We start from the raw sequence: 20143 nt of genomic DNA, 5'->3' as shown, positions 1-20143 counted from the left end.
ATTATGTTGCTTTCAGATTAGGTGGCAAAAACCTGGTGACAGTTTCCCTTTTAGGCTACATTAGGTGTGTAGTCTAGGCTTATTCAATTAAACCATGTCTACGATTTGGTATATTATATTCTTTAAAAGGCAAAATAAAATTAGCTACAAAGTCAAAGCAAGCCAAAAGTTAAATGCTTTGTGTATTCTCATAAAGATAAATTGACAGTAGATAGATTCATGCTCACTGTGGTTCGAGCAGCATCAGACACTGGATGCATTATTGCAGACGTGTGCGGTTTACTCTAGCACTGCAGTATTTCAGAGAAAACATACTTGTAAGAGCCAACTAGAGACTATGCCCCACTCCTTGGGCTGAAAGATCTCGCCCTATGTGCGTGTAGAGAGAGACCTGTCAACCTACTAAAGAGTGGTGGAAAGATGCGACTGGGGACCTGCGTCTTGGACCAATCCTACAAGATTCATGGTCCCCGGCCAGGTTTTCAAAGTATGCTTACTCCAAAACACATTTCAGAGTAAGGGCTCATGCAGATATCGGTGGATCTTGGTCTGATCAAGGACCGCAATGCACAGACTGACAGCGTGTCTTCCGACTAGAGCATGGCAGCTTCATAAACTTCCATGGAGCCATCACACTCAGGTCAGGGGACCCTTGGATAGTCCATGGACTGTTGTCCGTGAACAGAATGAGATGCATGACTTCTGTATGAGCCCTAAAATATACATAGCTGCAATAATGCAACCAACGTCTGGTTCATGCTGCCCAAGGTTCAGACAGCATTAACTTACCCTCGGGTTTCCTTTAAATGGGGTAGGCACATTTGACAGTAAACTACCAATTACTTATAAAAACTCACCTAGATCGTAACAGTTTAATTTTATACATATCAATACCATAGTTTACATATGGCGGCCATATGGAATCAATAAGTAGAAGCCAAGAACAACAACACTGTAGACTTTAAGTGGCCAGAAATTGGTTCATATTACTCACTAGAGCTAATGATAATGAGCCAATGATGTAAAACACAAATTACTCCAGTTGAACTGAAACGGTCTGCTTTGATCAACGTTTTCAAAACTAATGATGAATTTTTGCTACCCAACGTCTAAATGGAAGAATAAAACAAGATAACACAAAAAGGTACACAAGATGGCCAGCATGGCTAGAGAAACGGCAATAGCAAATCTGCTGCAAATCTCTTAAACTGTGATATGGATAAAAATGAACACGTAACATGAGAAAAAAAAAAAAAAAAAAAAAAGACATTTAAAGGGGTTGTAGTACAATTTTTAGAAAATTCATTGGCGGATCCACTGACGATCCATCATTATTTTTATTAGTATATGGCTAAGAAAACAATCCACAAAGTTTGCAGCTTATTGGTTGTGATCTAACGTATCCCACAATGTGTACATGCAAATACTTTCTACAGCAAAAACTTTTGTTTTGCCTATAAATGGTAATTTATACCAAATGAAAACTTTATTATCCAAGTGAACATAGTAACAACCCCTTTAATAGACACAATATTGTCACTCCAGCAGCGTACAGACAAAGGCGCACATTGATCAATGGTGTCACGGTTCTATCGCACATTACGCCATAGCTTTTCCTTTGATAAATGTGCTCTATGCTGTTAAAGGTTAATGACAGGCATGCAAGATGGTCTACAGCACTGATGGCCACATTAAACCGGAGTTAGTTAGATTTGTTGCAAAATATCAACTAGCTCAACAGTTTTCTTCTTAAAGGGAACCTGGGCCAGACTCGGCTCATCTCTCTCTATGGTTCCCGGACAGATCTTCATGGTATGCTTTCTCCTAAACGCCGAAGCATTTCAGAGTATAACATACCTGGCAGCCATTGTGCGCTAGAATCAGACTCATGCTGTGGTTTGGGCAGCATGAATCCACTGACAGGTTCCCTTTAATCATGATCTTCTGTCAAACCGTGCCATGTCTATGTTACAGAGAAGCAAACTTCAGAGCGATGTTAGTGCACAACAGGCAGGACGACACTGAGCGATGCGTAATGGACTCGGAACATTGAACGGTGGTGCCGGTGAGATAGTAAGTACCGAGACCATGACGAGCTACCTGGGCTTCTAGCTGCTTCATATCATACTGCTCTATTGGAGGCTGTGGGCTACTTGATGGGCCACTGTCTGGGTTCTTTCGAGTTGGAGCTATATAATCATCACTGTTCAAATTTCAGCGTAGGAATGGAAAAAAAAAAAGAATATATTATATGTTAATGCAATTACGAATTATAACACTAGCGAGTATTTAAAGACGACCTGACAGCTCTCCTGAATATACTAAATGGACATGAACCTAAAAAACGCACAGGCATCTTTTCTTGTAACTGTACTGGGCAGTTCCTCTTATTTTGCTTCAATGTGTAAGGAATATTGATCACTGTGTTAGCAGTGTTAGCACACTGTCAATATGATTTGGGCCTACGTCTTCTGACAAAGAAAATAGTAAAGACATTTAACCCCTTTTAACGACCAAAGGTATTTTTGGATTTGCATCTTCATTTTTTGCTCCCCTTCTTCCCAGGCCATAACTTTTTTATTTTTCTGTCAATATGGCCATGTGAGGGCTTGTTTTTTGAGGGACAAGTTGTACTTTTGAATGACACCATTGGCTTTACCATGTCAGGTACTAGAAAACAGGAAAAAAATCCAAGTGGGTGAAATTTCAAAAAAAAACAAAAAAAAAGTGCAATCCCACACTTTTTTCTTTTTTTTACTAGGTTCACTAAATACTAAAACTGACCTGCCATTATGATTCTCCAGGTCATTACGAGTTCATAGACACCAAACATGTCTAGGTTCCTTTTTATATAAGTGATGAAGAAAAATTCCAAACTTTAAATTAAAAAAAAAAAAAAAAAAAAAAAAATCTGCTGCATTTTCTGATACCCATAAAGTCCCCATTTTTCCTGATCTCAGGTTGGGTGAGGGCTTATTTTTTGCGCGCCAAGCTGACGATTTAATGATACCATTTTGGAGCAGATACGATCTTTTTATCACCCATTATTGCATTTTAATGCAATATCACTGCGACCAAAAAAGTAATTCTGGCGTTTTGACTTTCTCTCTCGCTACGCCGTTTAGCGATCCGGTTAATCCTTTTTTTATTGATAGATCGGGCGATTCTGAAAGCGGTGAGACCAAATATGTGTAGGTTTGATTTTTTTTTACTGTTTTATTTTGAATGAGGCGAAAGGGAGGTGATGTGAAATTTTATATTTTTTTATTTTATTTTTTATTTATTTTTTTTACTTATGGCATGCTTTTCAGAGAACTGCTAGATCTGCAGCAGAAAAAAAATTGATTTGATCAGAACTACAAGCAGCCCTGGAATCAGGGTCTCTGTCTCTATTATATAAAATGCGAAAAATGCAAAACATTAAAAACAAGCACAAATGCAATAATGAATGGCCACCTTAGGTTTTTTCTTTTACAACAGGCCGCTGTGCTATTCAATAATTAAATTCTCCTATTTATTAAAAGGTAATGTTGGTTGTATACAGTTATATGTTCCAGTTGGTAATTTAGATTTGGGATTTTCTTTATTTGGAAAACATCAAAACTATAAAGCTTTGATGTTATGGCCTTACACTTCGAATTAAAAGGGCCTAATGTACGGACACTAACAAATAAAGAGCAAGACCCCTGGGGGGAGGATTGCCTGTTGGTACAATTCGGTCTAAAAGCACAGGAATAAAATGGAAACTTAGAGGCAGATTCATCAAAACTGATGGAGTGGACACTCGCACTACGCCTCTTGCTGGAGTAGAAGGTGCCAAATTCATTAAGACGCACACTCCACTTAATGAATTCGATGCCTTGTCTGAGCGGCGTGCGCCCCCGTGTGCTGCATCAGAAATGCCACTCCTACCAGGAGAAGCCGGCACATTTGATTAATAGGAGTGGCCACGTCCCATCACGGGTCTGTCCCAGCTACATCCATTTTGTCAGTGTTCTTTTCAAAGCTTTTACAGAACTTTTCTGGCGTAAAAGCTTTGATGACTCAGCCCCTTCGCTTTTCAGAACTCTGCACTTTACTTCTCAAACATAGAATGTATCTTTTCATTCGATAGTCTCTCACCCTTTTTTTCTCCTAAACCAGCACGCATAAATTATTGATGCTGCAATGAGAATTCCAATAATTCCACCGATAACTCCGCCTTAAAAGAAATACAGCAATATTACATAGAAATGCAAGTTTACTGCAGTCAGGGCTCTGCCGTCTGCTTGACTACAAGTATTGAAATATTGGAGAAAAATAGTTATAAGGGTTGTCCTCAAAAACTTTTTGAGCTACGTCTGAAAAAAAGATTTTTCCAAAGTATATTTACTTATCCAGCCCATTCCCGGTGACGTGATCCTGCCCACCAGCCTCCTGTGATGCACTGCCAGCCTTCAAAGTGAGAGGCTGTCCCAAAAAGAGGCGCAAACTCCCACAGCTCCGCTCAATCTTCTCGAGTGATGCGACTTTGGAGACTGGAGGTCAGACGGAGAAACCATTGGACAGAACGTCACAGGATGAGGACAGGCAAAATCACATTTAGAAAAACATCTGTTTAAAAAAAAAAACAAAAAAAACTTTAGGACTAAAGTGGCATAAATGAAGACAGAAGAGGCGCATGACCTCTGGAAGTTGGGCCAAATTTAGTAAGCGGCACATGCATTTTACTGATTTTGGCTGGTTTCACATTAGAGTTTTTTTGCGCAGCGCATCGTGCGCGTCCATGCGCATGCATACCTATGTTTAGCATGACATGCGCATGGTCTTGCGTTTGCACGCGTTCGCATGCGTTTTGTCAAGGAGTGCCCCTAGGCGCGCCAGATGCAACCTGTTGCATTCTTGGGTCCACAGAAAGACGTCAAAAGAAAAAACGAATGTGCACGCTAACGCACGGAATGCGACAAAATAACGCATTACATCCTATGGGAACGCAGGCCTGCGCATGGACATGCGTTCATCTGAGTTTTCGTGCGCATGCGTTTTTGGCGTAAAAATGTGTAGACACTGGTTTTAACCCCTGGAGAACGAATGCGCATAAAAAACGCAAACGCATGCAAAAACGCATGATGCGTTTTTGCATGCGTTTCTATTGCGCACGATGCGCTGCGCTAAAAAACGCTAATGTGAAATTAGCCTTTAACATATCTTACTCCAGTAAATCCTGGACTGAGACTTGCATAAAGAATGCTAGTCTTGATGAATCAGTCCCTTTTTCTATATAGTGGGCAAAACTAATTTTTTTCCAAATCAAAGCTCAATTTTCCTTGCAGTTGATAAATACAATCAAAGCTGCTTTCAGCCTCTATAGAAATAATAGCTTACAGGGTTTATCTTGGAATGTGTTTTTTCTACAAATTTTCTTCTTAATCATTTTTCATTTTTTTTTTATTAATGGGCCTAAGAATTTATTGGTAGGTTGTTGCCAACTACCCTACCTGTTCTGCCCAGCGCTGATCATTGTCGGACCAGAGCCGTCATGACTCACGGACCACACGAGACGGTGATTCTGCGGCTTCCAATGAGGTCACATCGATGGAGCAGCTGCTTCTCTACCGCTCTGCTCTGTTTAGGGCCAACGCGGAGCTGATTGACTGTTGGCTCCCTGTTACCTAGCTGCGTGGACCCAACCATCAATCAGCATGATGTCAGCAATGATACCTCATCGACAGAGGAGATCGGAAGAGAAAATAGCTTAGTTACTCACCGATAACGATGTTTCTCGGAACCCATGACAGCACCACGGAGAGAGGGGATCCGCCCTTCAGGGACAGGAACCTACAGATAAAAATGGCGGTACCTCTCCTCCGTCTTCAGTTGGTTACAGAGCATCAGAGGGTCTTCAGGTTAGACAACAGAAATATATACACAATATTATAATACTGCTTACTTATCAAAGCACCGTGCCTAAACGGAAACACTCTACTAACAGTAAAAACGTGCTCACCATACTCGTGAAGGGGAGGGGAATAAGCGGGTGCTGTCATGGGTTCCGAGAAACACCGTTATCGGTGAGTAACTAAGCTATTCTCTATCACCCATGACAGCACCACGGAGAGAATTACAGAGATTGGTAGCTTAGGGAGGGACCGCCGTCTGAAGGACCCTTCTCCCGAAGGTCAGGTCACATGTAGAGGCTAGATCTAATCTATAGTGCCTAAAAAAGGTCGAAGGTGATGACCAGGTGGCCGCCTTACAGATTTGTTCTATTGATACCTCAGATCTTTCAGCCCATGAGGTCGCCATTGCCCTTGTGGAATGAGCTCTCAGCCCCTCTGGGATGGTATTCCTGCTGGATGAATATGCCAGGGCAATCGCATCCCTTATCCACCTTGCCAGGGTACTCTTGGATGCTTTGAGCCCCTTCCGAGGACCCTGGAAACACACAAAGAGAGCCTTCTTTCCTACATTTTTTGGTGGCCTCCAAGTACTGTACTAGGCACCTTTTAACATCTAAAGTGTGGAATTTTTCTTCCCCCTTATTTTTTGGATTTGGGCAGAAGGACAGAAGGACTACCTCCTGGGACCTGTGGAAATGTGATGATACTTTAGGTAAATAGGCCGGGTCAGGTTTTAGGATGACTATCCTCTAGAATTTTTGTAAAAGGAGGCCTTGCTGACAAGGCTTGAATATCGCTCACTCTTCGAGCTGATGTTAGTGCCACCAGAAGCACCATTTTAAGTGATAGGATTTTTAGGGGTGCCGAGTGAATTGGTTCAAATGGAGGGCCTGTCAGTGTTGAAAGTACAAGATTCAGGTCCCATAACAGTAACCTTTGACTAGCTATTGGCCTAGATCTGGTTGCAGCTTTAATAAACCGTGCTACCCAGGGGTCACCTGCCACATCATGATTAGAGAGGGCACCCAACGCCGCTATTTGTAATTTTAATGTGTTGACCGCCAGACCCTGTTCTAGGCCCTTTTGTAGAAATTCTAGGATCTTATCAATCTGAACCCCGTCCTGAACCTTTGCCCTAGAAGCGGATAGAAATTTTTTCCATGTTCTGCCGTAAGCTCTCATGGTAACCGGTTTCCTACTTTTTTGTAGTGTAGTTATCAGGTTCTCTGAAAATCCCCTGTCCCTCATCAGTGCCCTCTCAAATTCCATGCTGTTAAATGGAGGTTCGGTGCCTGAGGATGTAACACTGGGCCCTGCGATAGCAGGTCCGGGAGATCCAGAAGGATCCATGGTTCAGTTACTGAGAGCATTCTTAGCCAGGAAAACCAGGTTCTTTTGGGCCAGAAAGGGGCTATCAGTATCATTCTTGCCCCGTCCTCCTTGACTTTTAGGACCGCTGGAATGAGCATGATTGGGGGAAAGGCATATGTTAGACTCTGTGTCCATGGGAGCATAAACGCGTCCAGAGTTAGAGGATTCCCCCTGGGATCGAGGGAGCAGAAGGTGTCTACTTTTTTGTTTTTGAAATCGGCAAACAGATCTATGTCTGGGGTCCTCCACATTTTTACAATCTGCTGAAAAATGGACCGCTTTAGTACCCATTCCCCCTGTCGTAATTGGGTGCGGCTCAGAAAGTCTGCCCTTTGATTCTCTGTACCCCGGATGTGTAGGGCTGTCAGAGATAGCAGGTTTGCCTCTGCCAGTTTGAGGATTTTGGCGGATGTGTCCATTAGGGCTTGGGACCTGGTTCCCCCCCTGGTGATTTATATAGGCCACTGACTCGATTGTCCGAAAGAATGCGGACATGGTGATTTTGGAGCCGGGGTAGGAAGTGTGTCAGGGCATAGCCTACTGCTAGAAGCTCTTTTTGATTTGAGGAGACTTTTAGTTCTTGATTTCCCCATACGTTCTGAGTCACCTCGTTGTTCATGTGCGCTCCCCATCCCGTGGGACTGGCATCCGTTGTCACTATGTGTGTTATCTTTGTTACCCAGGGGATCCCTTTGGACAGATTTTCCTGGTTTCCCCACCAAGCTAGGGAATGAATAGTTCTTGAATTTAGGGTAATACGACCCTCTAGGTGTCCCCCTATTGCTGCCTGGTTGGCCAATATGTCCTACTGGAGATCTAGCGTAACTGAGCCCATTGAACTGCTGGCAGGCAGGCGGATAGGGAACCCAGCAGTGACATAGCCTTCCTTAATGTCATGGAGGGATTTTGGATTGCTCTTGCTGTAATTTGAGCAATCTTCTCCTTTTTGTGGTCTGGGAAGCGACACTCCTGAATGCTTGAATCTAGTGTTAGGCCCAAGAATTCTTGTACCCTGCTGGGCTCCAATCTTGATTTTTTTAGATTTAGAAGCCAGCCTAGGCCTTGTAGAGTGTTCATCACCCTGTCTCTCTGTTCCCTGCATTTTTGAGCCGAGCTGCCTGCTATTAGGAAATCGTCTAGATACGGGATTATTATGTCTTGTTCCCTTATATGAGCCATCATTTCCGCTACTATTTTGGTGAATACTCGTGGGGCTATCGATATTCCGAACGGCAGGGCTCTGTACTGGAATTCTTTCACCTTGCCCTTTATTGAGACGGCTAACCTGAGATATTTTCTGGAGTCTTTGTGGATCGGGACGTGATAATAGGCGTCGCTTAGATCCAACACCGTCATGTAGCAGTTTGGGAACAGGACTTTGGTGGTAGACTTGATCGACTCCATTTTGAAGCTCTGATTCCTAACGTATTCGTTTAGCTTTTTCAGATTTATAATTGTATGAAAGGTGCCGTCCGGTTTGGTTACTAGAAAAAGAGGGGAATAGAACCCTCTGCCCATATCCTGCAGGGGAACCTCCTGGAGGACTCCTTTTTTACTAGGCCTAGGACCTCACTTTCTAGCGCTTCTTGTTCTCGCGTACTGGATCTCAGCGGCGTTGTTACATATTTTTGAGGCGGGAGAGAGAGAGAGAAAGTCTATTCTTAGGCCCTCCTGGATTAGGTTTACTAGCCATGGGTTGTTTGAAATTCTCCTCCAGGCTGGAAGGAAAAAGGTTAACCTTCCCCCCATCCTGGGCGTACTGTCACTTGGAGGGCTTTTTGTCTCGGGGAGAGTTATTAAAGAAGAAGCCTCTCTCTCTTCTTTTGTCATCCCACTTTTGTTCCCTCGGTGGTCTTCTCTGAAAAAACCTCCTATTTCGAAAGGGCCTCTTAAATGCCGCTGGCCCTAAATTTGGGAATCCTTTTTTCTTGTCCCCTGCTTTCTGGAGGATGTCATCTAACGTCTCCCCAAAAAGGAATTTCCCTTCACAGGGGATTGAACATAATTTCATTTTGGTCTGTAGGTCCCCTGGGCAACTTTTAAGCCATAGTGTCCTTTGGGCCGCTTTTGAAAGTGCTGCTGTTTTGGACGATAGCCTGACTGAATCGGCCGATGAGTCTGCTAGGAATGCAGCCGCTCCCTTATTACTGGGATAGAATCTAAGATCTTATCTATTGGTGTCCCTTCCCTCAGCTGTTTCTTAAGTTGGTCCACCCATACCATTAGGGCTCTTGAGGTATATGTCGCCGCTATCGCTGGCCTGAGGTTACCGCCTGCCGACTCCCAAGCCCCCTTTAGAAAGGTATCCGCCTTTTTATCTAGGGGGTCCCTGAGGGTGCCCATGTCCTCAAAGGGAAGGGCGAATTTCTTTGAGGCCTTAGCGACTTCTACATCGATTTTCGGGGCTCTATCCCAAGACGTGGATGCCGCCTCCTCAAAGAGATATTTTTCTTTTAAGGGAAGGGACTGTAGTATTTTTCCTGTCTGGCTTGTCCCATTCTTTTTTGATTAGGCCCTTGTCAGGTTTCGTTAAGCGGAAATACTCTCCGTTTTTTTTGGCCTAGTCCACCGAACATTATGTCCTGGACTGTTTTATCCGGCCTCGGGTCCAATACCCCCATGGTAGACCTTACAGCTTTTACTAGTTTGTCTACCACTTCTAGGGGAAAACAGTGGCGCCCTCCTGTTTCCTCATCTGAGGATGAGGAGCCAGATTCCGAGGTTTTAGGCGTAAATTCTCCCGACGTGGAAGAGTCTGACTGGGAGGTTTCTACCGTGTCTTTCTTCCTCGTTTTATCCCTATGTTTAAGGGATTCGAGGGCACTCTGAACCTCTGATTTAATTGCGGCCCTTAGGTCAGATGCGAAATCCGGTGTCTCCATTCCCTGTTCTTTTTTGCCTTCTTCTTTCCCTAATAAGGGAGAGGAATTGTATTACAAGAGTGAACAATCACGATGATCACTTACCCCGAAAAGGTGCGCGGCTGCAGGTACCGGTTCGGGAGATGGAGTCAGGTCCTGTATAGGCTGATCTCCTGGTAGCGTTTTGCTCCTTGCCGCTGACGTACTACGCCGCATGGAGTGACTGCTGGAACGGCCCTCTATGTTTCGTTCCTTTTGTCGGTGGTGGTATTGCTGCTGCTTCAGCTGCTGCCTGGCATGCTGCTCCTGTTGCTGGTCGCTATCCTCCATTATTATTATTATTAGATCACTTCCAGCCAGGAGTTTCTGCGCCTCACCCTTTTTATAGTTGCCTCCCGCGTGACGTCACCGCTCCCATCCTGCGTTGCGCTGGCTGAGGAGCGTGCTCCTGCGCATGCGCCTGATTCCGGGACGCGGAAGTCGCTCTCTGTACCATGGCGCTGCCCACGCTCCACCGGGTCCCGATGAGCCCCAATCTCCTTTCCGGAGCGGCGACTCCGGCGTTTCCCCCCCCGCTCCCCCGGCAGCCCGCATCGGCCCCAGTGGTGGCGGCTTCGGGCACAGTTCCTGCCGCGGCAGGGGCCTCCCCGCTGCAGATTACCGGACAGGCCGGCCCCGGACTCCTTTGGATACGCAGGTACGCCGTACTGTGGTCCCCCCTGTTAGGGACAGGAACCCAACTGAAGGCGGAGGAGAGGTACCACCCTTTTTATCTGTAGGTTCCTGTCCCTGAAGGGCGGATCCCCTCTCTCCGTGGTGCTGTCATGGGTGAGAGAAAGCTGCGCTTTTGACGCAAAGGCACATGAAACCGCAGAATTGCCGTCATGGAGAGGTCTGTGATTGCTAGGAGCAGTTACCAGGCAGAATAGGCAGGTAGAGAGCAACTACCTGCCTGTAAGTGATTGGCTCCATGAGAAAAAGATTAAATAGACAAAGACAAGCCCTTTAATAAACTGAATTCAATACCAAGAGTATATGGTAAACTCCTAAATTTCCCATAATGGCGGCTGCAGATAGATACAACAGCAATAAAGATGGATCCATTTACCATGCTCTGTGTGGATTCAACGGAGAATTTAAAAAAAAAAAAGTAAATACGGTATGTATTAACGGTTAATGCGCTCATTCAGATGTCAGTAATTTCTATCATAGGCAGAAAAGGTTCCGTTTTTTATTCAGTGTTTCTAGATCAGATTTTCATCAGTGTTTGGGCAAAATGCCAGGTTTTACAATCACAGCTTGATCAGTTTATTTGCGTATTACAAGCTTTCTCCATCTTCTCCCATCAAGCAAACATATAAATTGGAAAGCAAACAATGACACACGGGCTTATTATGCAACCATAGACGGAAAACAGTGAGTTTGTTTAGGAAGAAGAGCAGACATATCTGTGTTCTGGTGCAGACCACTCGGTCCACAAAAATACACGGCTGTTGTGTGATGACGAGGACAGACATGCCTCACAGCTGTGCCCTTTTCTTGTCCACTAAACAAATCTAAACCATTGGCGATATACTGAACTTTGCAGTTGCAGAACTCCATCCAAAAGTACTGTGTAGAGGGAGGATCATTTTCCAGCCTACCTGCTGACTGAAGCCTTGGAGACCCGGTAGAGGATCACAGATAGATGAGCACACAGCGTCAGACAGCGCGAAGATCCCCAGGCAGTCGTGCAATTGACAGTCTGCAGAGAACTGTGCTATATGATAGTGAGTAGACACACCATACAATCATCCCACATAGCTATGTGTCCCATCATCCCCATGGCTGCCACCTTAGAGCAGACAACACTGCCTTCGTAATGCCTCACCACCACTCTGCAATGTGTCAAATAAAAGCATCATTTTGCCCACTTCAGGCATACCACCACCATACCACCAGCCTAGCTTCAACTTAAATCAATGTCCATCTACCTTCTTGCAAGGTCAGCTTGTACACCACAAGGATCACTGGCCTACTTGATTAGAATTCTCTTAGGCTACTTTCACACTTGCTTTTTTTTGCAGCGCGCTTTTCCCGCAAAAAAACGAATGGAAAACACACATACAAAAGCATACAAATGCTGCGTTTTTTTAAGCATTTTTATGCGCATGCATGAAAAAAACGCAGCGTTTTTAGTGCGTTTTTACCGCGTTTGCGGTTTTTTCCAACATTAGTTGGCCTTGGGTTAGGATTAACAGTAACCCAAACCATGACTTTACAAAACCCTAACCCTAAATCCAACCCTTAACCAAACACTACAAACCCTAACCCTTAACCAAACCCTACTAACCCTAACCCCCCTTAACTAACCCTAACTCTAACCCAAACCCATAATTTCCATTGTCTAACCAAAGGGCAAAAAAAAAACGCATGGGCAAAAAAACACATACATGAGCATGCCAATGCGCATGTGTGCGCACCCATAGACTTACAATGGGTGTCTTGCTGTAAAAAAACGCATTGCGCGCGCAAGCGTTTTTTTTACAGCAAGTCGGACGCCCAAAAAATGCAACAGGATGCATTTTGTGCGCCCGAGCGCACACCACAAAAAACGCATGCGCGCAAAAACGCATACAAACGCATGTGTATGCGCACATAAGCGCATCCCATGCAAAAGATAGGGAAAAAAAGCGCATGCGTTTTTTAGCGCTAAAATACAGCGCAAAAAAACGCAAGTGTGAAACCAGCCTAAGAAAAGGTTCTACTCTATGTGATAATCAGCAGCGATCACAGAGCAGTGACAGTTTTCTGCCACCTGCTGGCCATTACTAAAACAGCAATCATTTTTACAAATGTCTGTATGGATTTCAAACCTCTACTGTCCTTCACTTTATTTATAAAAGCTCTACACCCTCCAGTGGTCTTTATTTATTCAACCATCAGTAAGGTATCAGTATTGTATGTTCCGCGTGTGTATTTAAATGCTTACCAGTCACCGTCTTCTGCTGTTTTCATCTTTCCTCTTCTGCATCCTGCGATTGAAGTTGGGGTTGGCTGGAACACTCCACCGTTTGCTGAGCAAACCAGAAGTAATTTCTCAGTGTTATTCTATGACAGCTGCGTTCTGAGTCTCATAGTCCTACGTTAAAGAGGTTGTTCACTACTTTTAACTTGATGACTTCTCCTTAGGATAGGTCATCAATGTCAGATTGGCCAGGGTAGGGCACCTGGCACCTCCGCCAGTCAGCTGTCATCGGTGGCTGGAAGTACTCACAAGCCATGCTCTGTCTTCTGGTAGTGGTCACAGCTGGGTACTACACATCCGCCTCCTATTCAAATCAATAGAAGGCGGATGTGCAATATCCTGTGGTGGCCACCAACAGAAGACGGCCAGCTCCACAAGTGAGTACATCCGGCAGGCATTCACCGCCACAGATACTAGCTGATTGACGGTGGGCTGGGTGTCACACCCCGACCAGTCAGTCATTGATTACCTATCCTAAGGATAGGTCATCAATGTAAAAGTAGTGGACAACCTCTTTAAGAGAGAAATGAACGGTTGGTAGTGATTCCAGCCAGTCAGAGCTGCGATCACAAGGACCAAAGTGGCATTGGAAACAGTAGAAGATGGCCACCAGAAGTTATTTTACAACACACATGGATCATGCATTAGATACCCAACTCGTGGCCAAACAAAAATAAAAACGGAATGGTACTTTAAGCCCAACAAAGACCACATCAAGAAAAAGGAAAAAAAAAAAAAAAGGAGCAGAATGGTAGTTTTAGACAAAACATTTAGAGAAATTAGCAATCTGGGCTGCCCACTATTATAAGAAGAAAATGGCAGCCCCAATTGGTGAAAGGTACTTTTTAGCACCATATCATATGGGAACTCAGTAGGACCCGATGGCCTTCCTATCATATACCATAAAAAATCAGCACAAAGTTGCTTCCCCACATTACATTCACTCAATGGCATTCTGCCACCACAACAAGCGCTTGAAGCTTTTATTTCCGTAATCCCAAAAGAAGGAAAAGATCCCCTATTAATGCATTAACTACCGCCCGATTTCCCTTTGTAATGATGAACTGAAACTGTAGGTGAAACTCCTGTCGAAACCATGTATCAGCAACCCTAAACAGACTGGATTTGTGAACGGTAGAGTGGGCAAAGACAATTTCTCGCACATTATACATACTACTTTTAATGCCACCAAAATGGAAACCCCTTTCACACTCCTTACCATCGAGGTTAACAAAGCATTTGTCAGAATAAGTTGGCGCATGATGGAATACACCCTAATAAGGTTTAGATTTCCTCCGCCTTTCACAGCCTCCATGCTGGTCTTTCACTTACAATGCTCAGTGAGGGTCAATGGAAATTTTAATATCCAAAATGGGATGTGTCAGGGCTGCTCCCTTTCTCCCGCTTTGCTCAGCCTCAAAATGGAGACTTTCATCTAACAAATAAAGCAAGACCCTAATATCAAACTATAGGGGTGTTTGCTGACAATCTTATGCAAACTTCTTGACATATTTGAATTCTTTGGAGACCTCACTTATTTTGAATTGAAACAAAAATACACGGACGTGTGAACAGCCTCTTAAAACTTGTACAATTCTAGGCTATCAGTAAAAATCACGGCTATAACTCATATTTGAAAGACAGACGTCTGGATGAGCCCCAAGTGTGGCTACTTATTCCGCCTTTTATTACTTTTTAGGAATTCAGCAAAAGGGACTCTTCAGCCTAAAATACATGATGTCTGCAGGACTTTCGGTATGAAGAATAATAATTTAACTATGACCTTCCTTTGGATTTCAGCTAATTGAACTATGCCTCCATATGCAAATAACCACTTCAGAGAGAAGTAGAAGCGGTATCTGGTGCCAACTGCAGGAGGTGGCAATCTTACAAGTCAATATCACCACTTTAGGCCTCTTTCACACTTCAGTTTTTGACAGTCAAGATCCGCCAATTTTGAAAAAAAAACGGATCCGCCATTTTTCTTTGCGGATCCATTTTTTCCCCATTGAGTTTCATTATTGGCGGATCCTGACTGATTGCCGTGCGTTGCATCCGTTTTTTTGAGGATCCGCCACAATGTTAGTGTCCGTCAACATCCTCAAAGATTTCCAAACGGAGCTTGCAACGTTTTTTTGGCCAGCGGATCCTCCAGACACTGAATTAACCCCAAATTCTTTCTGGGTGCTGGACAAAAAAAACCTCTCTCTCTCTCTCAGTTGAGAACGGATCCGCTTGTCTGCCTTTTTGGCGGATTTTAACTGATGCAAATAACTGAAGTGTGAAAGAGGCCTTAGAGAAACTTGCCACACAACTTGGGACATAAAGCCAAACAAGTATCTACAGTGAACATGAAAGACCGATAACTGCCCAATATCAGACGATAACTTATGTAAAATGACCTCAGAATTACTGCAATACATGACAATTACTTTCCTGAATAACGCATGCATTCAGAGAGGGTCAGATTAGATTAGAGGCTTCAACCACTCATGCATGCATCCAGCAGTGGGACATCAGTCAAGACAGCAGGAGGACTAGCTAACATGGCTCTTTAGAAAAACGGTTTCACACATATGACTCCTTAGGCCTGTTTCACACATCAGTTTTTTTCGGGAGTTAAAATCCGCTAAAATGGCGAGAGAGAGAGATTGATTTTTCAGCCGCCAGAACAGGGTTTAGGGTTAAATTTGCAGCCGAGTCAAATCCTCTGGGCATGTGTAATGTAAAATGCGGATCTGGCCGCCGGAAAAAACGTTGCATTGCCCGTCTAGGCATGTCGGCGGACGCCAAAATTTTGGCGAATCCGCAAAAAAACGGATCCAACGGATGGCCATCCGTCAAGATCCACCGGTAATGCAACTCAATGGGAAAAACTGGATCCGCCAAGCAAAATGGCGGATCCTTTTTTTTTTGCAAAACGGCGGATTTTGACTGATGGTAAAACACGGATGTGTGAAACAGGCCTTACAGGTCATTAGTATACAGAGCGCAGTGTATATTATATAATATATATATATATATATATATATATATATATATATATATATATATATATATATATATATATATACATATACATACATACACACACACACACACACACACACACACACAGTACAGACCAAAAGCTTGGGCACACCTTCTCATTCGAAGAGTTTTCTTTATTTTCATGACTGTGAAAATTGTAGATTCACTCTGAAGGCATCAACACTATGAATTAACACATGTGGAATTATACAATTAACAAAAATGTGTGAAACAACTGAAAATATATATGTCTTATATTCTAGGTTCTTCAAAGTAGCCACCTTTTGCTTTGATTACTGCTTTGCACACTCTTGGCATTCTCTTGATGAGCTTCAAGAGGTAGTCACCGGAAATGGTTTTCACTTCACAGGTGTGCCCTGTCAGGTTTAATAAGTGGGATTTCTTGCCTTATAAATGGGGTTGGGACCATTAGTTGTGTTGTGCAGAAGTCTGGTGGATACACAGCTGACTCACAACTGGCTCACATGAGGACCGCCCCAGGAAAGGAAGACCAAGAGTCACCTCTGCTGCGGAGGATAAGTTCATCCTAGTCACCAGCCTCAGAAATCGCAGGTTAACAGCAGCTCAGATTAGAGACAAGGTCAATGCCACACAGAGTTCTAGCAGCAGACACATCTCTACAATAACTGTTAGAGGAGACTTTGTGCAGCAGGCCTTCATGGTAAAATAGCTGCTAGGAAACCACTGCTAAGGACAAGCAACAAGCAGAAGAGACTTGTTTGGGCTAAAGAACACAAGGAATGGACATCAGACCAGTGGAAATCTGTTCTTTGGTCTAATGAGTCCAAATTTAAGATCTTTGGTTCTAACCACCGTGTCTTTGTGCAACGCAGAAAAGGTGAACGGATGGACTCTACATGCCTGGTTCCCACCGTGAAGCATGGAGGAGGTGGTGTGATGGGGTGGGGGTGCTTTGCTGGTGACACTGTTGGGGATTTATTCAAAATTGAAGGCATACTGAACCAGCATGGCTACCACAGCATCTTGCAGCAGCATGCTATTCCATCCGGTTTGTGTTTAGTTGGACCATCATTTATTTTTCAACAGGACAATGACCCCAAACACACCTCTAGGCTGTGTAAGGGCTATTTGACCAAGAAGGAGAGTGTAGGGGGGGGGCTACACCAGATGACCTGGCCTCCAGTCACCAGACCTGAACCCAATCGAGATGGTTTGGGGTGAGCTGGACCGCAGAGTGAAGGCAAAAGGGCCAACAAGTACTAAGCATCTCTGGGAACTCCTTCAAGACTGTTGGAAGACCATTTCCGGTGACTACCTCTTGAAGCTCATCAAGAGAATGCAAAGAGTGTGCAAAGCAGTAATCAAACCAAAAGGTGGCTACTTTGAAGAACCTATAATATAGGACATATTTTCAGTTGTTTCACACTTTTTTGTTAATTATATAATTCCACATGTGTTAATTCATAGTTTTGATGCCTTCAGAGTGAATCTACAATTATCATAGTCATGAAAATAAAGAAAACTCTTTGAATGAGAAGGTGTGTCCAAACTTTTGGTCTGCACTGTATATATTTTTTAGGATTCCACTCCATCCCTACCGATCTGTTTACAGACCCACGCAGGTGAGTGGGAGATAAGCTGAAACACCAGAGAACGGTCTCCACAAGGTGTACATACAGTAGCTGTGGTTTTCTGACTCTGTACACTGTATATCTGGAACCGAGAGCTGTAAACAGCTGGTTGGTAGGATGTCAAAGCCCCCCATCGATCCGGTGTTGTTGACCTAAATCCATCGAATCTGCTAAACCTAAATCCATCAATATAGAAGTCCTGGAAATGAGCCGATAATACATTTAGTGGACGTCACTCTAGCTGCCTCCTTCATTAAGGCACTGTTGTAAAGAGAGTCTTAGTGATTGTGAACCAATGCCTTGGGTAAGTAATCCTCATGCAAATGTTATCGTAAGTAATGCCAATGTAGATCGTTGTGTTGTCGAATGTCAAATCTGGAGGGCAATACTGTAAGCAGAGATGTTCAGCAAGTGGCACTGCTGGTGTACAAGACCTGGCCATGGTCTGCAGTGTATACTGTTGAATCTTGGGGTCAAGAACAAAATCTCTTGACCCCGTTAACTGTTTCAGCAACTGAATTCCCTACCAGTGTTCACAGGAGAAATCAATGAAAGTTATGGAAAGAGCGGTGAACTTCTATACACTCCCTCCTCTAATTCCCATATGGAATGTGGCTACATACATTTTAATTTTATTAAACAGATTGTTGCTTTCTTTGTCATAACTACTTTTTAAAAATACACTTAACATAAATCCAGGGTTAAACAATAGCTCACTTTCTGCCGACTCATTGCCTTTACGACAGATAAAAAGTTCACTTTACACAATATGCAGCCCGTTTATAAGACAAATTACTTATCTTTATGAGAATAAAATGTTCAGAGTGAAAAGGAAATGCATGCAATATTTACATGTACATTGATTAGCAAAAAGCTACGTGTCTTACCCACGATGGCTCCACTGTTGTTTTCCCCTGTAAGAAGACAAAAAGAATCTCATCAGATAATCTAGACCAATATTTACTAATTTCATTAGATATTTTCTATATAGCAGTGAGTACCAATGTACAGATTAAAGTAGAAATTATGTATTCCCAAAAATTAAGGAAAAATATCCATCAAGAGATGTCAGGGGAGATAAGAGTTTCAAATGTACAAATGTGGACTGCCGATCTTTTTGTTCTCAAAGATAGGCCTCTGCCATAGGAGTCTGGCAGCTGCTCTCTCAGAGAACACAGGAGCACTCGGCAGAGCAGGAGCTCCTGTGTATGGATAGCTGCCGGCTATCTAGACTGTATAGGATGATATGCAGTGTGCCACAGAAGCATTGTATTGAGTAAGATGCATAGTATGTGCTATTAACACCAAATAGATTAACAGATAAACCGCCATTGAGATATACTGCGTAAAAAAATATCAGTCTAAACAATAAACAGCTATTTTTAAAACATGTACCACGTATTGACTGGTTCGTACATAAAATGGCTATTAAAAAAAAAAAAAAAAAATATAACGAAAACAAGTTTACGAAGTGTTTTCCATTTTCATTGGAGTTTCACTTTTAATACAGCTATTTCGCACAGCTTTAGTGTTTCATCTTGTTAACAGGGTAGAGATTTGGTGCATTTTCAGACAATTTGATTTAAAGTGAATCCGTCAGTAGATTTTTGCTTCCTCATCTGAGAGCAGCCTGATGTAAGCAGAGAGAAGATGTATCCAACAATGTATCACTCAGATTACTGGGTGCAGGCGTTCTGATACAGAGTCTTTAGATTTATCATGGAGCAGAGCTGAGGAAGCTAACCCCGCCCACATCAGGCTCTGTACATACAATGTCCAAAGACAATGAGGTGCCTATCACAGGAGGGGGCTTGTAGGACCAAGACTCATGGGACCAGCTAGGGGCAGCAATGATTAGCTCCTGGTGCTAAAACAATCATATAAGCAAACAAAACCTCTGAGCTTCATGAGAGGCATTGCTGAAATGTGTTTTAACCCCTACAAGCATATTGTCTTCATATTACATAGCAAAAACCATCTGACAGATTTAATCATAACACATTGTGTTCTGTATCCAATTTCTTGGAATTATTATGCTTTTTTCCAACAATGTGGCTCAAGAGTTGGAGGGGCCCTGTGCACATCAACATCGCCCCCCTCTCTGTGGCATAACCCACAAGAATCTGCATCCTCCATTGAAATATTATGAAAGGACAGGGACCCATTGGCCTGTCAGAGGCTAAGAAGAGCAAGCAAGATGACTTCACTAGTAGCGATGAGCGAGCATGCTCACCCCTCGAGTGACATTGGGGTGCTCTGGTACGTAAAAAGTATCGCGAGCACTCGTGCACCATGCTCCCATGTTTTGCGGCTGTTAGCCATTAAACGTCTGAGGATGTCCTGCTGTACACGGTAATGTTGTAGCTATGTTGACTACGACAT

At 43.5% G+C, this 20143-nt stretch overlaps 1 protein-coding gene across 7 annotated transcripts in view; it reads right to left on the bottom strand.

Annotated features, from left to right (window-relative positions):
• LOC141099143 (membrane cofactor protein-like) overlaps positions 1-20143 on the bottom strand; it is an 88916-nt gene that overhangs the window by 1423 nt on the left and 67350 nt on the right. For 4 of the 7 annotated variants that reach the window (XM_073587284.1, XM_073587283.1, XM_073587285.1 and 1 more), the window contains 4 exons: positions 18649-18675; positions 4123-4201; positions 2101-2203; positions 972-1109 (listed from right to left, as the gene is read on the bottom strand). In XM_073587284.1, the coding sequence (XP_073443385.1) occupies positions 987-1109; positions 2101-2203; positions 4123-4201; positions 18649-18675 (332 nt within the window). In that variant the 3' untranslated portion in view covers positions 972-986. Of the gene's footprint in view, positions 1-971; positions 1110-2100; positions 2204-4122; positions 4202-18648; positions 18676-20143 lie in introns of those variants that run through there. The other 3 variants (XM_073587288.1, XM_073587289.1, XM_073587286.1) reach the window with 2 other exon arrangements.

The sequence above is a fragment of the Dendrobates tinctorius genome, unplaced genomic scaffold (assembly GCF_039654945.1).
Source record: "Dendrobates tinctorius isolate UK_male_01 unplaced genomic scaffold, ASM3965494v1 ptg000098l, whole genome shotgun sequence".
Taxonomy (NCBI): Eukaryota; Metazoa; Chordata; class Amphibia; order Anura; family Dendrobatidae; genus Dendrobates; species Dendrobates tinctorius.
The sequence above is the reverse complement of the archived record's forward strand: the minus strand, read 5'-3'. Positions and strand labels throughout refer to the sequence as shown.